The sequence below is a fragment of the Peromyscus californicus genome, unplaced genomic scaffold, assembly GCF_007827085.1.
Source record: "Peromyscus californicus insignis strain IS unplaced genomic scaffold, ASM782708v3 Scaffold_23__1_contigs__length_62951481, whole genome shotgun sequence".
NCBI classification, from domain to species: domain Eukaryota; kingdom Metazoa; phylum Chordata; class Mammalia; order Rodentia; family Cricetidae; genus Peromyscus; species Peromyscus californicus.
In genome coordinates, this window is record NW_026294534.1 from 60453669 (window position 1) to 60476904 (window position 23236).

Consider the following 23236-nt stretch of genomic DNA (forward strand, 5'->3'; position numbering starts at 1 on the left):
TGACTGTGTGGTGACTGTGGTGACTGTGTGGTGACTGTGGTGACTGTGGTGACTGTGGTGACTGTGTGGTGACTGTGGTGACTGTGGTGACTGTGGTGACTGTGTGGTGACTGGTGACTGTGGTGACTGTGTGGTGACCGTGTGGTGACTGTGTGGTGACTGTGGTGACTGTGTGGTGACTGTGGTGACTGTGGTGACTGTGGTGACTGTGGTGACCGTGTGGTGACCGTGTGGTGACCGTGTGGTGACTGTGGTGACTGTGGTGACTGTGTGGTGACTGTGGTGACTGTGGTGACCGTGTGGTGACCGTGTGGTGACTGTGGTGACTGTGTGGTGACTGTGGTGACTGTGTGGTGACTGTGGTGACTGTGGTGACTGTGGTGACTGTGTGGTGACTGTGTGGTGACTGTGGTGACTGTGGTGACTGTGTGGTGACTGTGGTGACTGTGTGGTGACTGTGGTGACTGTGGTGACTGTGTGGTGACTGTGTGGTGACTGTGTGGTGACTGTGTGGTGACTGTGGTGACTGTGGTGACTGTGGTGACTGTGTGGTGACTGTGGTGACTGTGGTGACTGTGGTGACTGTGGTGACTGTGGTGACCGTGTGGTGACCGTGTGGTGACTGTGGTGACTGTGTGGTGACTGTGGTGACTGTGTGGTGACTGTGGTGACTGTGGTGACTGTGGTGACTGTGGTGACTGTGGTGACTGTGTGGTGACTGTGGTGACTGTGGTGACTGTGGTGACTGTGTGGTGACTGTGTGGTGACTGTGTGGTGACTGTGTGGTGACTGTGGTGACTGTGGTGACTGTGTGGTGACTGTGGTGACTGTGTGGTGACTGTGGTGACTGTGTGGTGACTGTGGTGACTGTGGTGACTGTGGTGACTGTGGTGACTGTGTGGTGACTGTGGTGACTGTGTGGTGACTGTGTGGTGACTGTGGTGACTGTGTGGTGACTGTGGTGACTGTGGTGACTGTGGTGACTGTGTGGTGACTGTGTGGTGACTGTGGTGACTGTGTGGTGACTGTGGTGACTGTGGTGACTGTGGTGACTGGTGACTGTGTGGTGACTGTGGTGACTGTGGTGACTGCGTGGTGACTGTGGTGACTATGGTGACTGTGGTGACTGTGGTGACTGTAACAGCAGCCTGCACCCCTAACCAATGTGCTGCCTCTCCATGCCGTTTGGTTTTCAGACACTGTGTGTTTGTGTCATTTCCTCTGAGATAGGAACATTCCACCCTGCAGGAAGCTCCTCAGACAGGAAGGTAAACAACTCAACAGCCTCAGGAAGTCCCTGAAACTGAGCAGATTCACTAGGCCCCTCCCTGCCGGAGTAAGGGAAGTCTCTCTGAGACCAGCTATCAGGAAGAGGTTCAGACCAGGGTCACTTGGGTGGGACACTCTCCAGGCTCCCAGCTCTGTGAGCTGTCACCCATGCCGTGGTGGGCTTTGGTGATGCAGCTGTCTAAGTCATGTCTGCTCCTGTAAGAACCTCTCACCCTATCCCTGTAAGTAACCCCAATAAATTCAGGGGTTCACCAAGTTGGACTTGGTGGTGTCTGTACTTGGCTGTGTCCTGGGCCCCCTATCCAGGGTGAGTTGATGTGTACTGTGTCTCCCCAGGAAAAGTTTTGTCGAACAACACTCGGGGATCCCGTGAAGCACACATTGAAGCGTACCCCACACTGGGAAGGCAGAGGACACTAGGACCCGAGCTCCAGAGGCTTACCTGAGGTGCCCAGGGCTCCCCTTCCGCCTCAGAACTGCTGGAGTTGCTGTTTGTACGTCCTGCTCTGAGGAGCGGGGCAGGCGGGGAGGCCTCCAGCCGCATTAGGGAATCCTCCAGTTCCCGCACCTGCCGGTGATGGGGGATCAGGCTGCGGCTTCACATAATACAGACAGTTCTGTCAGCAGCAGGAACCCAACCAAACCCTGTCCATGTGACCTGGGACAGCTCCTCGGCGGCCACTCACCTGGGGATCGCAGCTACTAGCAGCGGGGTGGGGAAGGTGGGACAGTCCCACTATTTTTGGATTTATTTATTTTTATCATTTCGTGTGCATTGGTGTTTTGCCGGCATGTATGTCTGTGTTGAGTCGCTGGGAACTGGAGTTACAGGCAGTTGTGAGCTGCCATGTGGGTGCTGGGAACTGAACGTGGGTCCTCTGGAAGAGCAGCCAGTGCTCTTAACCCCTGAGCCCGCTCTCCACCCCCTGACTTTTTTCCTTTCTAAATTTTCTTAGGAGACTCAGTGTTTCCCTGAGTCGTCTGGATCTCCCCAACTCAAGTCATCCTCCTGTCTCAGCTTTCCACGTAGCTGGGATTTCAAGTGTGCACCACCACACTCAGAAGAATTTCATTTTTATGTTGGTGAGAGGCGTCTCTGCAAGCTGAGTGCCCAGCCCCGCCCCCAGTGCTGGAGGAATCTAGGTTGGGCTTTGTGTGCCCTGCCCCCCTCCCGTTTTTACTTCTGTTTTGAGACAATGTTTGCCTATCTTGTCCAAGCCAGTGCTAAGTAGCTGCCTCAGGGTCTGGAGTTCTTAGTATCACAGGCTTGTCCAACCACGTCTGGGTTTGACATCACCCATAATCTGCCCGTTTCTGGTCACCTCCACCACGCACTCTGCGCCTGGACCACTGCTCTCGCCCCTCCCACCGCACCAGGGTCGTGGTCCACTGCCAGACTGTTCCTCTCACGGTCGGCAGATGGTGCAAGGGAGCAGCAGGTCCAGTCCACCTCAGAACCCAGAACCCTCTGCGGCCCCAGCACACACACAGCTCAGCTCTAAGTCCTGCTCAGCCCTCCACATCCTGCACACTGTGGTGGTGCCTCACTTGCCTTCATCTCCCCCGACTCTACTCCAGCCACGGTGATCTCAGGGTGTGTGTCACTCTGACATCAGCTAGAGTCATTTGGGAAGGGGAAATCACAGTTGAGGAAATGCTTCCCCCAGATGGAGCTGTGGACATTTTCTTGACTGATCTCACTGTGGGTGGTGCATCCCTGGGCAGGAGGTCCTGAGTTCCATAAGAAAGCAGGCTGAGCAAGCCAGTAAGCAGCACCCCTCCATGGACTCTGTATCAGCTCCTCCTCCAGGTTCCTGCCGTGGATTCCTGCCGTGGATTCCCACCCCGGCTTCCCTCAGTGATGGAGTGTGGCCTGAGAGTTTTAAGATGAAAAAAACCTCTTCCTCCCCAATTGCTTTTAGTTGTGGTGTTTTATCACAGCAACAGAAACCTTAAGACAGGATTATTTAGTGTGTGTGTGTGTGTGTGTGTGTGTGTGTGTGTGTGTGTAGTGCCCAGGGCCTCACACACTCTAGGCAAGGCCTCTACCACTGAGGTACTCTGAACCTTTAAAAAAACAAACGGGGGGGGGGGGGGTTGGGGATTTAGCTCAGTGGTAGAGCGCTTGCCTAGCAAGCGCAAGGCCCTGGGTTTAGTCCTCAGCTCTGAAAAACAAAACAAAAAACAAAAAACAAAAAGTGGAAAAAAACTGACACAGGGTCTGCTACCCAGGTTGGCCTTGAACTCAGTCTACAGTGGAGAATGACCTTGGTCTTGGCCGAGCGCCCTCTGACTTAAGATTGTCTCTCCTCAGCTTCTGGAGTGCCGAGATCATGGGGTGCTCCCTGCCTGGCTTCCTTCTGACCTTCAATCTGGGCCTCGATCCCCTCTTTCACTGTCTTCCTTGGTCACCTCTCGGGCACATCTATCTGTCCCTGCTCCATATGGGTTTGTTGAATGAATACATGTGTGTATGTTCCCGAGGCACGATCTGCCCCCTCCCCAGTCACCAGCTCACCTGTCTCTGCAGAGTCTCCTTCTCTGCCTGGGCATCCTGCAGGGATGCATGAGTGCAAGCCAACTCATCCTCCCTGCTGCCCAGGGCTAGCCGCAGCCAGGCATTCCTCTCTATGAGCCGAGCTGCCTCCTGCTGTCCAGGCCCGGCTTCTTCCTGATCACCAAAGGACCCTGGAGTCCCGTGGTCTCTGTCTTCTCCTTCCACCGGCCTTGGAAAGCTTAGGGAGCGGTGGCGCCAGGCTGCCACAGTGGCCTCAAGGGAGCTCAGCCTGCTCTCCAGGGTCTCAAACACACTGGGAACTGATGTCTCAGGAGGGCTACTATCCAGGGGGGCTGCCGGTGGGGTCTGGTGGCCTTCTGCCTCAGGCTGACACCGTTCTTCTGGCTTCAAGACTAGGGCCCCATAAAATCCCACACCACAATCATCCTCAGGCCTGTGAAGACAACCCAAGAACCCCAGCCACCTAAGGCTTAGTAGGGGCTTCGGGCCTAGACCTCAAGGTCCCTGGGAAGGGTGAGCAGGCAGGGAGCTTCGTGGAAGAGAAGGAAGAGGATGGAGGAGGGCAGAGGAGGCAATGGGAAGCTAAGGCAGAAGTGTGTGTGTGTGTGTGTGTGTGTGTGTGTGTGTGTGTAGCTTTGTGAGGGGCACCTGCTGGAATAGGAAGTTCGCACTAAATCTGTCCTACCGGTTCCCTGGGCTCTGCAGGTTAGGACCAAGGTGTTCCTGAAGCAGCCCAGGTTTGGCCTCGAAGCTTCCATTGGTGGTCTCCACCTCCTCTGAACTCTCAGCCACAGGATCCAGCTCCCCCTGCAAATGACCCATCCGGCAGGCTCTCAGCCACCAGGTCCAGGTGCTCCTGAGAATGACTGACCTCTCTCCCCTCACTTCAGGTTCTGAGCCAAGGAGGCCTGGGTTCCAGGATCCATAGAGCTGGGAGCTGGGTGCGGCAGGAAGAGGGGCAACTTACGGGCGGAGGATGCCTCCCTCGACGGCTTCGGGGCCGGGTGGCCCGGGCACTCATTACCTCTTTCACCCCCTGATTACAGACGGCTCTCAGATCTTCCCTTTGTTGCCCTGGGTCCTTAGGTTTTTTTCCGAAGCAGGAGTTTTGGGTCAACTGTGTTGATTGAACACATTTGAATATTTGATTACCTCTACCGATGGCGCCCCTACTTGTCCATTTGCCCCAACCTCTCGCCCCCTTCTCTACCTGGCAATCCTCTTCTCTCAGCTGCCTGAATGCATTTTTCTTATCTGTGTTCCCCTCTCTCCGCTATGAAGGCGTGGGATAGGGACCCCAAGAATCCTCTTTCCTCCCACGACGCTCCTAGCACCAAACTCCCTCTCCCTGGGTGGGGTGGGGGCTTCCAGCCCTCTGCTCTGCTCCAGAGCACCTTGGGAAAGGCCTGAGCTCCTGGGCGCATCTCAGGTCACCCTGGCCATTGGCTGCTGAGGCTGCGCTGGCCAAGGCTGGCCTGGGAGGAGCTGAGAAACAGGAAGCCCCCTGCCCTGGTCACATGGACAGTTATTGTCTTGTTTCCTTCTCCAGGATGTCAGCTTCCTCCAAAACGGGGGCCGGATGGAGGACCTGGAGCCTTGTCCCACTCCAAGATATCAGCCCCACCACCCCCACCCCAGCCCAAACCTGTATGTAGTCTCTCCATTTCCACTTCAGGTTTTCTCAGTGTCCCCGTGTTCACCAGGGCTTACTCCACTGTACGGGCTTTTTTTTTTTTCTTTATTATTTTTATTTTTGTGTGTTTCTAAAACAAAAACAAAAAACCTGTAGGAGTGGGCTCCAGCATTGGAATAAAATTTTACTTTCCATTACTTGCTTTATTTATTTGTGTCTGTGGGTGGGTAAGCCACATGCGCTTGTGGGAATCGGTTCTCACTTTCCACCATACAGGACTCTAGGATCGAGCTCAGGTCTTCAGGCTTGGTGGTTCCTGCACCCGTTCACCGGCAATGTTTCTCTTCAATGAGACTGACTGCTGCTCGAGTGGAGCACTGCTTGTCGGCGTCAGAAGGCTCCCGTGAGACAATGAGCCTTGTCCACAGCGTGTCTGCTGGCTTCTCTTTTTACTTTTTCTTTCCATTTTGGTTTTTAGAAGGGTCTCCTATAGCCCGGGCTAGCCTAAACACGTGATCTTCGTCTTCTGACCTCTGGATGACAGGTGTGCACCATCAGTCGGCATGGCGATAGTATTGGATGAATGACAACATATGTAAAATAAGGAGCAGAAATAATAACTGAGCCTGTCTACCCCGTCAATCATCAATAAGCCCCGCCCAGGCCGATCTCCTCCATCACAGCAGAAGCCTTGACAACTGTAGTCTGCTTAAGCTAGAGCTACAAGCTCCGCCCAATCGTGCTTCAGTCAACATCGGGTCACACTCATTCCCAATACTACCCCAGTTCAGCCCTACTCCTGCCAGTTATACTCTAAGCCACACCTCCAGGATCGCCTCAGCCTATCAGCCATTGAACTACATTTCCCAGAAGGCCTCACGGCAAACCGTACAAACTTCCGGTCAGGAAGATGGCGGCTTCCTAGATCCCTGAGATTGACTGGCCGCGGTACCTGGGCTGCAGAGTGGAACCTGGCGGAGTGACCGCGCGCGAGCTTTGTGTCGCTGTGGTCAAACTTCGATACGGCTTGCTGCAGCTCCAGGTTCGTTCTGTTTGAGGAGCTGGGGGCTGCGCAGTCCCGAGACGTCACCCCGAGAAACGCACATCCATTGCACGGTCGGCGACTTGGGCTTCTGCCTCCCCACAGACCTGATCACCCGAGTCCGCTCCCGGCTCTCGTGCACGATCCAGTCACCCAGGCGCTGTAGCCTCGGGTGACAGAAACCCAGACACAAGCTCGCCAAAGCCAGCAAGGCAAGTGGGGCGCCCAGGAAAGGCTTCAGGCACACCTGGATCCAGGCACCCAGAAGTGGTGTGCAGCCTGGGCGTCTCATCGCGCAGGCGCCGCCTCAGAGGAAAAGGAGCTTTAGGAAACCTTCAACTGTATCTTCTCAGCTCCGCAAACCAATTAAGTCTCTTTTCCTTTTCTGTCTCCCGGAACTCTCAGGTGTGGGAGCCACCGAAGGCCTTAGTGTGTCAAATAGCCACCTCTGAGTTTTCCCGGTGACCAGGCAGTTGTGTTTATTGGCCCAGTGAAAGGCAGAGACGGTGTTTGCCCTGTTGTAAGAAGTGGAAAGCTAAGATTGGGTCACAGTTCATTTGGTAGAGTGCTTGTAGCTCAGTGGGTAGAGTGCTTGTAGCTAAGTGAGTAGAGTGCTTGTAGCTCTGTGAGTAGAGTACTTGTGGCTCAGTGGGTAGGGTGTTTGCCTAGCACGTATGAGGCCCTGGGTCTCCTTCCTCAGCACCACATAGACCGGGCGGGTGTGGTGGTGCGCTCCCTGCACGCCGAAGGTGGATGCGGAGGGTCAGGATTACCAGGTCATCCTAAGCCATACAGTGAGTTAGAGGCCAGCCTGGGCTACAGGAAACTGTCACAAACAAAAAAGAAAGAAAATGAGAAAGCTGTTATTTACTTCACCAGTGGGTGGTTTGACCTCACTCTTAAGGGAGACTTTCGGCAACCACCAGCGACTCGCGTGCGGCAAGGGGCTCCTGGCTCAGCTTTAGGCTTTAGTAACCGATTGCTTTTAAAAACTCTTAAGGCAGGATCCTGGCTTCTGCTATCCCCTCTCCATCCAAGCACCTAGGAGCCATGGAGGTGGCTGAGGCCAATAGCCCCACTGAGGAGGAGGAGGAAGAGGAGGAGGAGGAAGGGGAGGAGCCGACACTTGAGCCCAGACCTCACACACGCTCCAACCCTGAGGGGGCCGAGGACCGGGCCCTGGGAGCTCAGGCCAATGTGGGCAGCCGCAGCGAGGGTGAGGGTGAGGCGGCCAGTGCAGATGATGGGGCAGCCAGTGTCCCAGGAGCCGGGCCCAAGCCCTGGCAGGTACCAGCACCAGCACCTGAGGTCCAGATTCGAACACCACGGGTCAACTGTCCAGAGAAGGTGGTATGTCTTGGCTGAGGATGCAGGGGATGGGGGCTCTCAGACAAGACACTCTTGCCTTGTGAGATTCTCTAAGTTGTTCCATGAGCAACACACTGGGTGGCTTAAACATCACTGAATTTAGATTCTTGTTTTTTTTTCATTTTTTTTACTTTTTGGCAACTGGACCTCTCACTGGGGATTCTAGGCAGGGGCTCCACCCCTGAGCCACGCCCCCAGCCCCTCACTGAGGATTCTAGGCAGGGGCTCCACTCCTGAGCCACGCCCCCAGCTCGCTCCTGAGCCCTGCCCTCAACCCCTTTTGGGTACTGCAGTCTGGGTCCCGCCCTAGCTGTCCTGGCTCTATCTGGTTTGGTCTTGTACTTCCTGTCTTCTATTTGTGTTTCAGATCATCTGTTTGGATCTTTCGGAGGAGATGTCTGTGCCAAAACTGGAGTCCTTTAATGGGTACGGTGGCGTTGGGCTCAGACATGGGCAGCTCAGAACGCATGGGGTCCTTGTTCTACCCAGTAGGATCCGGGATCCACGATGCCTCAGGTTGATGGGGCAGGCTACTGTCAGGTTTCCTAGAGGCTGTTGAGCTCTGTGTGCCCCCAGCAGCTGGGGTATCGGGCGTCACATCTGGAGTGGCCTCAGGGCCCTCCCTGTAAGGGATAAGAATAAGGCTACAGGACTCGGTGGCACACACCTGGCATCCCAGCACTGGGAGGTGGAGATGGAGGAATCAGGAGTTCAAGGTTCACCTGGGCACTGCAGTAATTTGGGTACCAGTTTGGGTTCCACAGCAGGTTTGAGGCTAGCCTGAACTAACTACATGGTGAGTTTGAGGCTAACTTGGTGTATTAGTCAGGGTTCTCTAGAAGGACAACACTGATAGAATGAATCTGTGAACATATACATAGACATTTATATATACACATACATATATATATAGTGAATCTGTGAACATATACATAGACATTTATATATACACATACATATATATAGAGTGAATCTGTGAACATATACATAGACATTTATATATACACATACATATATAGAGAATGAATCTGTGAACATATACATAGACATTTATATATACACATACATATATATAGAGAGAGTGAATCTGTGAACATATACATAGACATTTATATATACACATACATATATATAGAGAGAGTGAATCTGTGAACATATACATAGACATTTATATATACACATACATATATATAGAGAGAGTGAATCTGTGAACATATACATAGACATTTATATATACACATACATATATATAGAGAGAGTGAATCTGTGAACATATACATAGACATTTATATATACACATACATGTATATAGAGTGAATGAATCTGTGAACATATACATAGACATTTATATATACACATACATATATATAGAGAGAATGAATCTGTGAACATATACATAGACATTTATATATACACATACATATATATAGAGAGAGTGAATCTGTGAACATATACATAGACATTTATATATACACATACATATATATAGAGAGAGTGAATCTGTGAACATATACATAGACATTTATATATACACATACATGTATATAGAGTGAATCTGTGAACATATACATAGACATTTATATATACACATACATGTATATATAGTGAATCTGTGAACATATACATAGACATTTATATATACACATACATGTATATATAGAGAGTGAATCTGTGAACATATACATAGACATTTATATATACACATACATGTATATATAGTGAATCTGTGAACATATACATAGACATTTATATATACACATACATGTATATATAGTGAATCTGTGAACATATACATAGACATTTATATATACACATACATATATAGAGAGAGTGAATCTGTGAACATATACATAGACATTTATATATACACATACATATATAGAGAGAGTGAATCTGTGAACATATACATAGACATTTATATATACACATACATATATATAGAGAGAATCTGTGAACATATACATAGACATTTATATATACACATACATATAGAGAGAGTGAATCTGTGAACATATACATAGACATTTATATATACACATACATATATATATAGAGTGAATCTGTGAACATATACATAGACATTTATATATACACATACATATATATAGAGAGAGTGAATCTGTGAACATATACATAGACATTTATATATACACATACATATATATATATAGAATCTGTGAACATATACATAGACATTTATATATACACATACATGTATATATAGTGAATCTGTGAACATATACATAGACATTTATATATACACATAATGAATCTGTGAACATATACATAGACATTTATATATACACATACATATATATAATGAATCTGTGTACGTATACATAGATATATATATGTATATATATGTATATATTTGCACACACTTACGTATATAAAGGGGATTTATTAGAGTGGCTCACAGGCTATGGTCCAGCCACTCCAACAATGGCTGTCTACCAAGGGAAAGTCCCAGAATCCAGTAGTTGTTCAGTGCACAAGGCTGGATGTCTCAGCTGGTCTTCAGTAGATGCTGCAGTCCTGAAGACGTAGGCTCTGATGACAGCGAAGGAATGGACTTGCTCAGGAAAGCGGGAGCAAGGAGGCAGAGCCCTTTACGTAGGCTGCCAGCAGAGGGCGTGGCCCAGATTGCAGGTGGCTCTTCCCACCTCAGAAGACCTGGACAGCAGTGGGTCTTCCCACTTCAAATGATTTGTTAAGAAGAGTCCTCCCAGCCATGCCCAGTCCCTTGGGTTTTAGTTAATTCCAGATGTGGTCAGGTTGAGAGCCAAGCCTGGCTGTCACACATGGCTGTCTGTAGCATCGCTGTCACCCCACCTCTTCCAGCTCCAGGACGAATGCCCTGAACGTGTCTCAGAAGATGGTCGAGATGTTTGTGCGCACGAAGCACAAGATTGACAAGAGCCACGAGTTTGCACTGGTCGTAGTGAATGATGACTCTGCTTGGGTGAGGCTGGGGGTAGACAGCGACTCTGGGAGACCTCAGGACCGGGAGCCCCAGCACTGAGGCCCTGCCTTCCCCACAGCTGTCTGGCCTGACCTCTGATCCACGTGAGCTCTGCAGCTGCCTGTACGACCTGGAGACAGCGTCCTGCTCCACGTTCAGTATCCTTGTCTGTGGCCCCAGATCAGCTATAATGGGGGCTCAGAAGTATTGTGGGGTCCTTCCAACACAGAGCCCAGGTTGAACATCCAGAATCCAAAAAAATTCAGAATCTGAAATCGGTGCTTTTCTATAGTTGTTGGTTTTTGACACAGGATCTTGCTGTATAGCCCAGGCTGAATCCATGATCCTTCTGCCTCTGCCTCCTGAGTAGAATGACAATGGTTCAGAACCATGTCCCTAATTCTTTATTTTTAATTATTTATTTATTGAGACAGGGTCTCATTATGTAGCCCAGGCTGCCCTGAAACTCAGTATATAGACCAGACTGGCCTCATCACTGAGATCCACCTGCCTCTGCCTCCCAAGTGCTGGGATTAAAGGTGTGCCCCCCCCCCCATCAAATATAAAAATGTGTTTTAGAGACTGTTTCTCATGTAGCCCAGGCTAGCTTTGAATTCACAGTGTAGCTAAGGATGGCCTTGAGCTCCTGATTCACCTGCCTCCACCTCTTAAGTGCTGGGATGACAGTGTGCTGGAGAGGAGCCCACAGCTACATGAATGCTAAGCAACTGCCCTAGCAACTGAGCTAAAGCACTCTAGCACCTGAACCCTAGCCCCAGCAAAACTCAGAGATTTTGTCCAGTGAGATCACAAAAACAATATTCCATGAATGACATTCTAGGAGTCACATTCAAGACCTAGCACCAGGCAAGGTGCTGGGGTACAGGAGAGTCAACCCAGCACTCAGGAAGCTGAGGCCGGAGAATTGCAAGTTACAGGCCAGCCTTACCTACAATCTAGACTCTGTTTCAAAAGCACAAAATCAGGAGAAAAAAAGAAAAAAGACAACAGAAAGCTGACTACTTTTCTTTTTTGGTTTTTCGAGTCAGGGTTTCTCTGTTTAGCTCTGGCTGTCCTGGAACTCGTTCTGTAGACCAGGATGGCCTGGAACTCACAGAGATCCACCTGGGATTAAAGGTGTCACCACCGCCCTGCAGAAAGCTGGCTACTAATACACAGTAATGCCAAACCCCAAAGCCACCCAGAACCCAGGCCCCGCAGGGTCCCTGGCATCCATCCTGAGTGGTGGAGGGATGGTGTCAGTGAGTGTGATCTAGCAGGTGGCAGGGGCACCCGGGGACTGCTTCGCTGAAGCAGGGCTGGCATGCAGTTGGTGCAACTTAATTCAGGTGATTTTACCTGAAAAGTCAAAACCATGTCTTTCAACCTGTGGCCCCTAACATGGAGGATGCTCCCCCAGAATTAAGGAAGCAGTGGAGATGTGGCATGACAGGAGTCCTAGAGGGTCTGTAGGGGGCTAAGGCCAGCACCCACTTTATGATGTGTGAGAGGAAGCAGGCTCAGAGAGGTGCAGTGCTGGGTGGGGACACACAGCCTACCCAAGGGGTCACATTGCCTGTCCCCAGGGGTCACACTGCCTTCCCCAGGGGTCACACTGCCTACTCCAGGGGTCACACTGCCTTCCCCAGGGGTCACACTGCCTACTCCAGAGGTCACACTGCCTTCCCCAGGGGTCACACTGCCTGTTCTCAGAGGTCGCACTGCCTGCCCCCAGGGGTCACACTGCCTGTTCTCAGGGGTCGCATTACCTGCCCCCAGGGGTACCCGCCATCTCCCAGGATCCAGGTCAGGGAAACCCCCTGCCTCCGAGCTGGCACCTGGTCCTTAGCGTCCCTCCAGATCTGGAAGGCCTCTTCAGTCTCATGTGAGTGCTCATCCAGAATGGGGCATGGCCTTGGGTTCCTTCCCCAGCAAGGTGCAGACAGCCAGACAGCCGCCTAAGGCTGTCCAGTGGGTGGGGCCACAGGACAAACCTTGTGTCCAGCGGTGGAGCTTGAATTTGTTTTCCTTTGAGAATGCTTTTAAAGAAGTCTTATACATTTTTCATTATGTGTTTATTTTGTGTGCACGCACATGTGCCACGGCGCTCGTGCGGAGGTCAGGGTCAACTCGTGAGAATCCCTTCTCGGCTTCTACCTTGTGAGGCCTGCGCATCGAACTCAGGTCCTCGGGCTTGGCTGCAGGAGCCTCTAGCCCCAGAACCGTCTCCCAGGCCCTGGCTTTCGGTTTAACATGCAGGGCCGCTAGGATTGTGGCCTGTGGGGAATCAGCTGTGATGGGAGGGGTTTGGGCCCGGGCTGGTAGGCAGCTGGGTACCGAGCCCGAGCCCTACCCCTCTGTAGCCAGCAGAAGACCGAGCTGCCAGTCACGGAGAACGTGCAAACCATCCCGCCCCCCTACGTCGTGCGCACCATCCTCGTCTATAGCCGCCCGCCCTGCCAGCCCCAGTTCTCCCTGACTGAGCCCATGAAGGTAAGCCTGGAGGGAAGGGAGAGCAGTGGTTAGACACCAAAGGGGACCCCCAGGACCACAGAGGCTGGGGTAGGCGCCCACCCACCCTCCCTCTCATCCACTGCAGAAGATGTTCCAATGTCCTTACTTCTTCTTCGACATCGTGTACATCCACAATGGCGCCGAGGAGAAGGAAGAGGAGGCGAGGTGGAAGGTGAGCTGACGCAGAGGAGGATGGAGGCCTGCCCCTCCCTCCCTGCCACTTGGCCCATCCGTCATTCAGTTGTACTACAGTTCCACTTTGAGCTGGTGGTGACTGGCTTGGGAGGCCGTGGCCTTAACAGCCCAGCCCACACCATCCCTAGCACCCCACTCTTCCTGACTTTACCCTCTGCACCCTCTGCCTGAAGGCCCACCCCTCTCGACCTCTCCCGGCCTCTCAGCTGCTTCACCTGACTTGCCGTGTGACTGTGATGGCCTCTAAGGTCTGTGGACTTCAGTTTACAGACTGTGAGGTGGGTCAGGTAAAGACCCTCACAGGCAAACATGAGGAGCTGAGTTCAATACCGGGACCATGATGGTGGAGACCTGACTCCCAAAGATTACACTCTGACCTCCACACACCTGCACTCAGTGCACACACACACATCCACACACACCCACACATGCACGTGCACGCGTACACATACACCCATGCACACACACATTCACACACTCATACACACACCCATGCGCACACTTGCACATGTGCACGCCTGTAACTCTGTCCCTCTACCTGTGAGTGAAGTACCTGAAAGGCTGAGGCAGGGGTTGTGACATGATGGTTTGTTGTGTGACAAGACTATTCCTGGAGAGACACAACACTCAGCCCCGAGAGTAGCCCAGGGCACACCAAAGTACAACAGACACCACAAAGTCAAGCTTGATGAACCAGTGAAGTTATTGGGGTTACTTACAGGGATAGGGTGAGGGGTTCTTACCAGAGCAGAAATGACTCAGACAGCTGCATCACCAAAGCCCACCCCAGCATGGGTGACAGCTCACAGAGCTGGGAGCCTGGAGCACACTGCACAGCCTGCAGCCTGGAGAGTGTCCCATCCAAGTGACTCTGGTCTGAACCTCTTCCTGATAGCTGGTCTCAGAGAGACTTCCCTCACTCTGGCAGGGAGGGGCCTAGTGAATCTGCTCAGTTTCAGGGACTTCCTGAGGCTGTTGAGTTGTTTACCTTCCTGTCTAAGGAGCTTCCTGCAGGATGGAATGTTCCTATCTCAGAGGAAACTGATACACACAGGAGGCTAACCTGAGCTACAGTGTGAGGCCTTGTTTGAGGAAAGAGAAAACACAAGGGAAAAGTCTCCTGTGTGGGGCCTTCAGACCTTCCCTCTGGTTTGAAGCAGAGTCTCTTGTTGCCACTGGCTGGCCCGAGTTCTGGATCCTCCCACCCTGCAGAGGGCATGCACTGGGATTAAGGCTATGTCCTGCTGCATTTAGCTTTCTATGGGTTCTAGGGTTTTGAACTTAGGTCCAAGTGCTTGCACAGCAGGCACCTTACTCACTGAGCCACCTCCCAGCCCCACACCGTGGGCTTCTAGGGTGCCTGGAATGAAAGCTGGGGTCCTGGTGCTGGGTGGATGTCAGGGAATGTTTGCTGACTGCATTAATAGTTTCTGGCCTGGCCAACTCCTCTTCACCCCTCAGAACCCTCTAGGAAGGCCTCCAGGGAGAGGGAGGGCCACTGAGGGCTATTGCCAACCCTGAACAGTCTCTCACCGGCCCCTGCAGGACATGTTCTCCTTCATGGGCAGCCTGGATACTAAGGGCACTAGCTACAAGTATGAGGTAGCACTGACTGGACCTGCTCTCGAGCTGCACAACTGCATGGCCAAGCTGCTGGCCCATCCGCTGCAGAGGCCCTGCCAGACCCACGCGAGCTACAGCCTGCTGGAGGACGAGGAGGCCAGCGAGGGAGAAGCCACCGTGTGACCCGTGACATTTCTGCGCCACTGGGGAGCTCTGTGCACCCACGTCCGCTCCTACTGTGTCCGCTGTAAATTCATCCTTCCTGGGACAGTTTGTCACCAGAATAAAATCTGAGGCTGCCGAGCCTGCCCTCTGGTCATTTTCGGTTCACCGAGACAGAAAACAGGTGCTGAACCAAACATTTGTGCATGGCTCAGGCTCAGGTGTATCTGGGTGTCCTGACAGAGCAGTCTCGTGCATGGCTTTGGGCTCAGCCTGGTCCATTTGGGTCCTGACACCACGGCTGTTGTGACCAGGCTGTGTGCTCCCTCGGCTGGTGCTAACTACACTTTGCAAACTCCTCTTCACCCTACAGAACCCACCCTGATGTCCTTTCCTCCAGGAAGTCCTCCAGAGACAGGGAAGACCTTTTGCAGGTGACAGTGATGTGACTCCCACAGGAAGTGTTTACTTTGGGGGTCCTCCTGGACACCCAAGGGTGCCAGCTCCAAGTGGAAAGTAGGTTGGGGTGACACCTATCACCCTACCATCCCAAACTGAGCTGTAGTGCTTGCTCAGTAACCTGACCTGATTGGACCTGTTTAGCCACGTGGATTCACCCTGAGGAGTCACGGCCCAGGATTCCAGGATGGGGACTTATGGTGAGCACCCCAGAAAAGGAATAAAAACCTGGAGCCCCTCCCACTCTCCCTTGTCAGGCCAGAGAGGTTCATCCACTCCACCTTCTCCATTCATAGAAAACGAAATGGCGGTGGGTGGGAGTCAGGCTCACTTTGATATGGGAGGCTGAGGCAGGAGGATGGCCAGTTCTAGTTCAGCAGGGGCTATATAGGGAAGCAGTGACTAAAAAGGAGTATGAACAAAAATAGATGGGGCCTGGTGATGGCTCAGCCATTCAGAGCCCAGGTTGTTCTTACAGAGGACCTGGGTTCGATTTCCACGTGTGGGCTCACAACTCCAGTTCCAGAGGATCCGGTGCCCCTTCTGGTCTCCATGGGCACCAGGCACACTTGGTACACAGACAGGCAAAACACTCACGCACTTGATTAATTTTAAACACTAGGTCAGCTTGATTAACCGCTTTCTTGCCCCTGCATTTATTGGCCACTGAGTACTGAGCCCTGCCCTCCCGTTTGCAAGTAAGGAAAATGCAGCTCTTTAGAAAAAATTATTTGTGTGCGTGCACACACTCTCGTGCAGGCACATGGCCAAGACAGGAGTGTGGATGTCAGTCTGTGGGTCCTGGGGATCGAACTCGGGTCATCATCAAGCTTGGCAGGAAGCATCTTTACCTGCTGAGCCATCTCGCTGCCCCTCACAAGGCCCTTCCTCACAAAACAACTGACAGCCAGCTCTGCTGGATTGAAAATGCGCGAAGCTGTTCAGCAAAGAGTCGGACCCCAGCACTCGGTAGTCTGAGGCAGGAGGATGGCGCTAAGTTCCTGGACAGCTTGGGCAAAGTCTAGGCCATCCAGTAGTTTGTTTTTGTTGTGTTAAAGACAAAGAGATGCCCCCTCTTTATCCCAAACTCCCCTGGAATTCGTGGTAATCCTCCTGACTCAGCTTTCCAAATCCCGGCATGGGTCCCCAGCTGCGCGTACGCCTTCCCCCTCGGAGTCCCCGCGGTTTGCCGGATCACAGCACACCCCTCCGTCTTTGTCAGCGGTTCCAGGCCCAGCCTGTCCACCTAGGGCGTCGCTGGGGCGGGGCCTAGAGGCAGAGCTGGGGCCGAGGGGCGGGGCTGCGCGTGCGCAGAGGTTGCCGCGCGAATTTGAACCCGGAGGGCGGTGACTCCGCCAGGATATGGCCGCTGCGGCCCGGCAACTGCTGGCCGCGCTGCGCGAGGAAGAGCCGCGGTGAGGGCGGGGCGGGAGGGTCCTCCGGGTCCCGGGGTGTCCAGGAGGGTTGGGGTCTAATGTCACCGTCTGCCGCAGGGCTGTGGAGGAGCTGCTGCGCCTCGGGGCCGACCCCAGCCTGGTGCTGGAGGATGGCGCGGCGGCGGTGCACCTGGCGGCCCGAGCGCGCCACCCGCGCGCCCTGCATTGTCTCGGCCTCCTGCTGCGCCGGGGCGCGGACCCCAATGCTCGGTGAGGCCCGGGTCGCCCTGGTGCGGTGGGTGTGACGTGGGGACCCTGCGGCGCTGGGCATCAGGCTCCGGGTCCCAGGCGTCAGATCTAGGAGATGTCTGCTCCCGAGGTCGGGACGAGGTGTCGCACACTGTTACTCCGGCACTCCGGAGGGTGAGGCAGGAGGAAGACCGTGAGTTAGAGTAACAACTTCCTCCTCACCCCCACGGTAGTGGGCACCCGTCCTCTCAGCACTTGAGGCTGAGGCGGAAGGAGCAAAGAGGTCAAGGCTAGCCCAGGGCACACGAGACTGCCTGGAAAAGGAACCTCCGCCGGACACCCCTCCTCTCTCTCCCGGGGTCCCAGGTCGGCTGAGGCGCTGACGCCCGTGCACGTGGCCGCCGCGTGGGGCTGTCACGGCGCCCTGGAGCTGCTGCTGAGCCGAGGGGGCGACCCCACGCTGAGAGACCAGGTCAGGACCCCGCTCAGGCGCACAGGGCGTTGGGAGGGCGGGCCGCGGGCGCCCTCTGCTGACCGTGTCTACGCAGGACGGCCTCCGGCCTCTGGACTGGGCTCTGCAGCAGGGACATCACAACTGCGCACGCGTGCTGCGGGACCTGGACACGCCCACCCGAACCCGGGAGGAGACCCCGAAGCCTGCCAGTGAGCAGAGTTGAGGGGGGTGCAAGGGACCTGTACACCGTCCCGCCTCACTGCTGGGGCCAGTTCCATATGCTCATCTGTCAGCTGTCAATCACTATCCATCATCTATCAGTCACATCACCTACCTTTCATCTATCACCTGTATCATCAACCATCTACGCCTATCTAGCCATCTATCATGTCTGTATCATCGTATCTATTTATGTTCATCGTATCTATGTTTATCTGCTTAGTTATCAACTACCTATACATTTATATATGTTTATGTTTAGAGAAGTTTCCTGTAGCCCCGGCTGGCCTTGAATCCGCCCTGTGCCCAGGACGTGTCTTTGCGGGGTCTCCTGGCATCTCTACACTTCCAGATGTGTCACTGGACTCGGGGCAGCACAGGCGCAGAGCTCAGCCGGCGGCTGCTGGGAAGGTGGTGGTGGAGCCCCGGAGCCCCGAGGCTACCGGGAGCCCAGACTGCAGCAGCGACTCCTCCTTTGTCACCGCATTGGAGGACTCTCTGCAGCCCTGGCACCCTGCGGGGACACCGGGGCCTGCGGGCAGCCCATGGCTGTCCTGTGGGGCCGAGGTGGCTGGGGACGGGGCACTAAGCTGCCAGCTGCAGGCCCTGAAGTTGACCACAGAGGCCACCAATGTCCCCTCCCTGCCTGGGGATGGGGACCCGGGGTCCTCGCACACACAAGGCCAGGTGCCTCCCATGTCTGACGTGCAGCTGCTCCAGGCCCTGAGGGCGCTGGGTTACAGTCCTGGCCCGGTCACTCCTTTTACCCGAAGACACTACCTGCGGCGGCTGCAGGAAGCCCAGGCTAGCCCGGGTGAGTCCCTTAGCGGCACTGGGAGTCTGGCCACACTCCTGGAATCCCGAGACCTGGCTGTCAGCCCCACCGCCCTCACCAGCCGTCCTCCTCGGCCCTGACTCCGTTTCACCTCCCAAACTGTTCCAGGGCACAGTCCAGAACTGGCCGAGGCGCTGAGGACAGGCCACATCCCTGACTGCCAGGCGGATGAGGCCGCCCTGGCTCGGCACTTTCAGCATCCGGATCCCACAAAGAAGTGGCGGGAAGGCGCTACAAAGTCCAGCTTTACATATCTTCTTCTCGACCCCAGGTATGATGGTGACCGAAAAGCTGTGGCTTGGGATTAGAACATGGCTCTGCAGAGCAGTAGCCTGGCCCCGATAGTTCTATCCTCGGCAGAGGTGGGGAGGGTTGTCCCTTGCTGATGGCTTCTGCCTTCATGAGAACGAGTGGGTGGACTCTGAGCTCCAGGTCTGGGTTGTAACAGGACAATTCTGTCTCAAAACTTCTAAACAAACAAACCCCAACAGATGGTGGGGATTTGTTTTTGATTTGCTGTGTGTCCCTAGGGAAGGGGCTAGCCGTCTCTGTTAATCTGCCGGAGTCGGTTCCGGCTGTGAGTACCCATTTCATGGCTTATAAAATAGGGGCCCCTGGATGTGGGTTCAAATGGCCCATGGCTCTGGGGACAGTGGTCTTTTTTCCCTCTCTGAGCCATGCCCCCACCCCACCCCTTTGTTTTTTTTGCACATTTCCATGCATGTGTCTGTCTGCACACACACGCACACTGGGGTGCACACGGCGGGGCTGGAGGGAGGGCAGCTTGTGGGAGTTGGTCTTCTCCTTCCATCGTGTGGGTCCCAGGGATGGAACTCAGGTGGTCAGGGTGGGTAGTAGGCTCCATCCTCTGAGCCCCTCTGTACCCCAGGCAGACGCAGGGCCTGCCCGCCCGAGCCTCCTCCCTCACTCTGACCGAGTGTCTGCAATGTTTTGTGCAAGCCATCTTCTATGTGGGCAAGGGGACCCGTGCCCGGCCAGATGCCCACCTCTGGGAAGCCCTTGGCTACCGTGAGCGGCCAGGGAAAAAGGTGGGGACAAGGGGCAGAGGTGGGCAGGGTCAGCCAGCCTTCAGCCAGTCGGAGGGCAGATGGCTTAGGACCCAACCCCTGATTGCACCACACTCCCCAGGCCTGTCCCAAGGTCCGCCGGATCTTGGATATCTGGGACAGCGGCCGCGGAGTCATCTCCCTACACTGCTTCCAGCACGTGGTGGCCGTGGAGGCGTACACGCGGGAGGCCTGTCTGTTGGATGCCCTAGGTAGGGTATGACTTCTAGGGCTGAGGTCATAGGAAAAGTATTTGAGCTCTGAATTCCCTCACGGTGGACAGTTACTGAGCACCGAGTGTGTACCTAGCACGTGTGTGTGTGTGTATGTGTACATTCTGTGCCGTTTGTTATGGTGGGGTGGAGGCCGCTCCTGTGACTTCATCTCTGATCTGCTCAGGGATCCAGACACTGACCAACCAGAGGCAGGGGCACTACTATGGAGAGGTGGCCTCTTGGCCACCCACGCAGCGGCGGCGTTTGGGCGTGCACCTGCTACATCGCGCTCTGCTGGTGTTCCTGGCTGAGGGGGAGCGAGAGCTGAGGCCCCAGGACATCCAGGCCCGAGACTAAGTGCTGAGGACGTGACCATGAAGCCTGAGCCTCTGGGGTGTCTGAGCATCCCAGGGGCAGGTCCCTACCTGTGTCCCCAGCTCTGGCTTCAAAGGCATTTTGTGTGTGTGTGTGTGTGTGTGTGTGTGTGTGTGTGTGTGCTTGCATGTGAAAGTGTGTATATGTGTGCTTAAATATGTGGGTGATGGTATGTCTTGGTGCTTCTGGATGGGTAGTGAGCTTCCCATCGTGGGAGGTAAACCAGCTGAGGGAGCAGAAGATACTCTAGAACATTCTGCTCTGTTTCCATGTCTCATCTTTTGATGGAAAGAGGGCTTGGAAGAGAGATCAGGCTAGGCGTGTTGGTAGTGGTCCAGCACAGTCTTTGGGAGGATGGGGCAGGAGGATGCTAGTTGGATGCCTGGGCATCTCAGTGAGACTGGAAATTGACTTGTATTTATATTTGGTTAGAGGCCTCTGTGTGTGTTCGGTGGTGACAGTCCTTCCCCATGTGGGTGTCCACAGGCTGGGCCCCTGGAGTGTTGTAGGAGTCCGAGGTCCCACCTGTGCTCTTGGGAGCATATCTAAGATCAAGCAAGGCTGAAGGGCTTGGACTGACTGCTGTGTGTGTGTGTGTGTGTGTGTGTAGTGTCCCCAGGGGTTCCTCTCTGCAGCCCTGTGCTGTGTCTAGCCCCTTGCCCTCCAAGCATCCAGCCAGCATGAAGCTGTGGCCTGCCTACCTGGTCCTCGCCCCTCTCCATCAACAAGTGGTTGTCTTCCTCAGTGAGCTCCAGGAAAGCGCCCAGCAGGATCTGTGGGCACACCGGGAAGTCCCTCCTGATGTCTACCCTTCAGCTCCATCCAGTAGGATCCTCAGGATGGCCTGTCACCCTGCTGGAGCCTCAGCAGGTATTCATTCACTCATTCAACACCTATTTAGCGCCTGCAGTGTGCCCAGGGTAGGACTTCTCAACCTTGGCTCTGCTGACGCTTGGGGTTGGGTCGTTGCTATAGGGACATCATGTGTGTTGTAGGGTGTTGGGCATCCTCCTTGGACACACCTCCTCTCCCCCACCTCAGGATGTCAGGGAAGCTCTGCCCTCTCCCCGAAGGCTGCCCGTCTGTCTTGGTCCACATCACCTGGAACCCCACTGTGGAAGAATAGTCCTCCGGAGCATCTAGCACCCTGCCCTGGCAGAGGCCATACTCATCCATAAACCACACCCACCATAAGCCTACCCTCTTAAACCAAACCACATCAAGGCTTGTTGCCTAGAAACCATACTCACCTGGAAGCTGTGGACCTGTGGCAGCCCTGTTCACTTGGATTCACACGTCGAGGACCACGCCCTCCAGAAGCCATGCCCCCAGGCTTCATACCCCTGACTGCTGTTTCAGTCTGGAGCCCCTCAAAATTACAGCCCTTCCGGTTCACTTAAGTGCTAGCTGTGGGCTAGCTGTGGGCCAGGAACCAGGTTCCCAGGTTCCCAGCTCAAAATCTGTTTTTTTCCTTTCTGTTTTTTTGTTTTGCTGTTTTTGAGACAGGATTTCTCTGTGTAGCCCTGGCTGTCCTAAAACTCATTCTGTAGACCAGGCTGGCAGAGTTCTGCCTCTGGAGTGCTGTGAATAAAGGCATGAGCTACCATGCCTGGCTCCAACTCAAATTCTTAATGTCTCTGTGGAGCCGGCAAAAGGAAAGTCATTAGCAAGGGTTTAGAGCCCTGAGGGCCTGGGACATTTGAGTGCTGGCCTAGCACGCAGGAGGCTTCGGGGGTGCAGGGGGTGGGGGGTAGAAGAGGGGGAAGAAAAGAGGGATATTGTGATAAGTGTGTGCCAGGCCTCCCCGAGTTGCCTGGTGCAACTCGGCCTCAATACGACAAAACACTTGTGGTTCTGTGTCCTTAGACAAGGGTCTGACCATCTCTGCTCGTCAGGTTCCTTAGAGAAGGTTTTGGGTAGCTTGCACTGGTGGAGCAGATCTGCAATCCTGGCAGGAAGGTCAGGAGTTCAAAGCCAGGCTCAGCTCTACAGTGTGTTTACAGCCACCTTCAGTTATGACTCACAGAGCAAAGAAAGCTATTGCACTATGTCCATGCTGTGAGTGCAGGATCCAACCTGCCACGTGGTTCCCTTGTGGTGCTAAGTTTTCCCTCCCCTGCCTCATCATTTCACCTGCATTTGGGGACAGTCCCTAGTGGGCCTCGTCCTTTTGTGTGCGGAGCTTTCTGTGAGCTGGGGCCTAGGGGCTCAGAGGTCCTGCAGAAGGAACCCACTTTGGAGTGGTGGTGGCTTGGCTTGGGGGTATCAGTGTCTGGGATGCAGCTGCTGCAGCGTCCTGCTTTTCTTCCTGAATGGGAGCAGTGACAACTGTAGCCTCAGGACTGAGCATGTGACCTGCAGCAGTATCTGACAGCCCCAGCTCTCCCGTGTGTGTGTGTGTGTGTGTGTGTGTGTGTGTGTGTGTGTGTGTGTGTGTGCGCGCGCGCACACGCGCACACACACACACACACACACACACACACACACACACACACATGCCCAAGCATGTGTTTGTGATTCTGCATCTCCCTCTCCGGGTGTGGGTGAACTTTGATCCATTCTGCTGGACAGGTAGTGAGCTCCCAAGGTGGGAGGGAAATGAGTGTGTTGGGGAACAGAAGTTAGAGCATTCCCCCACATCACAAGTCTTGTCATCCTGGGGAAGCAAGCAGAGAGGAAGTCTTCCTGCTGCTGTGGGGCAAAGCACGTGAGAGGGGAATGGTTATATTGGCTCACAGTT

The 23236-nt window shown here is 53.9% G+C and overlaps 3 protein-coding genes across 10 annotated transcripts in view; 2 read left to right on the forward strand and 1 right to left on the reverse strand.

The window, feature by feature from the left end:
• Ushbp1 (USH1 protein network component harmonin binding protein 1) overlaps positions 1 to 5266 on the reverse strand; it is an 18425-nt gene extending 13159 nt beyond the window's left edge. Inside the window, exons 1-5 of one of the 3 annotated variants that reach the window (XM_052752515.1) lie at positions 5019 to 5266; positions 4776 to 4925; positions 4494 to 4615; positions 3809 to 4241; positions 1733 to 1858 (exon numbers count right to left, since the gene is read on the reverse strand). In XM_052752515.1, the coding sequence (XP_052608475.1) occupies positions 1733 to 1858; positions 3809 to 4241; positions 4494 to 4615; positions 4776 to 4829 (735 nt within the window). In that variant the 5' untranslated portion in view covers positions 4830 to 4925; positions 5019 to 5266. Of the gene's footprint in view, positions 1 to 1732; positions 1859 to 3808; positions 4242 to 4493; positions 4616 to 4775; positions 4926 to 5018 lie in introns of those variants that run through there. The other 2 variants (XM_052752513.1, XM_052752516.1) reach the window with 2 other exon arrangements.
• A 1058-nt stretch (positions 5267 to 6324) lies between these two features.
• Positions 6325 to 15388, forward strand: Babam1 (BRISC and BRCA1 A complex member 1). 6 transcript variants are annotated; one of them, XM_052752519.1, is made up of 10 exons: positions 6325 to 6483; positions 6589 to 6699; positions 7488 to 7833; positions 8219 to 8277; positions 10693 to 10813; positions 10893 to 10971; positions 12674 to 12698; positions 13177 to 13306; positions 13413 to 13499; positions 15068 to 15388. In XM_052752519.1, the coding sequence occupies exons 3-10, from the start codon at positions 7534 to 7536 to the stop codon at positions 15266 to 15268; spliced, it is 1002 nt and encodes a 333-aa protein (XP_052608479.1). In that variant the 5' UTR covers positions 6325 to 6483; positions 6589 to 6699; positions 7488 to 7533; the 3' UTR covers positions 15269 to 15388. The 6 variants fall into 6 exon arrangements, with proteins under 6 accessions (XP_052608479.1, XP_052608477.1, XP_052608478.1 ...); XM_052752517.1 differs by having other exon boundaries at positions 6325 to 6699; XM_052752518.1 differs by having other exon boundaries at positions 6325 to 6695.
• Positions 15389 to 17031: 1643 nt separating this feature from the next.
• Ankle1 (ankyrin repeat and LEM domain containing 1) lies at positions 17032 to 20684 on the forward strand. Its single transcript, XM_052752821.1, has 9 exons — positions 17032 to 17121; positions 17200 to 17352; positions 17698 to 17803; positions 17880 to 17994; positions 18267 to 18818; positions 18948 to 19110; positions 19729 to 19888; positions 19989 to 20118; positions 20306 to 20684. The coding sequence occupies exons 1-9, from the start codon at positions 17069 to 17071 to the stop codon at positions 20476 to 20478; spliced, it is 1605 nt and encodes a 534-aa protein (XP_052608781.1). The 5' UTR covers positions 17032 to 17068; the 3' UTR covers positions 20479 to 20684.
• Positions 20685 to 23236: the final 2552 nt, after the last annotated feature.

Bases quoted from the DNA above. Each gene is read 5' to 3' on its own strand.
- Ankle1 (XM_052752821.1), top strand. From the start codon at position 17,069: ATGGCCGCTGCGGCCCGGCAACTGCTGGCCGCGCTGCGCGAGGAAGAG. The intron at 17,353-17,697 runs GTGAGGCCCGGG...CCGGGGTCCCAG, and splicing joins GGCGCGGACCCCAATGCTCG to GTCGGCTGAGGCGCTGACGC. The intron at 18,819-18,947 runs GTGAGTCCCTTA...AAACTGTTCCAG, and splicing joins GGAAGCCCAGGCTAGCCCGG to GGCACAGTCCAGAACTGGCC.
- Babam1 (XM_052752517.1), top strand. From the start codon at position 7,534: ATGGAGGTGGCTGAGGCCAATAGCCCCACTGAGGAGGAGGAGGAAGAG. The intron at 13,307-13,412 runs GTAAGCCTGGAG...CATCCACTGCAG, and splicing joins CCCTGACTGAGCCCATGAAG to AAGATGTTCCAATGTCCTTA. The intron at 13,500-15,067 runs GTGAGCTGACGC...CGGCCCCTGCAG, and splicing joins AAGAGGAGGCGAGGTGGAAG to GACATGTTCTCCTTCATGGG.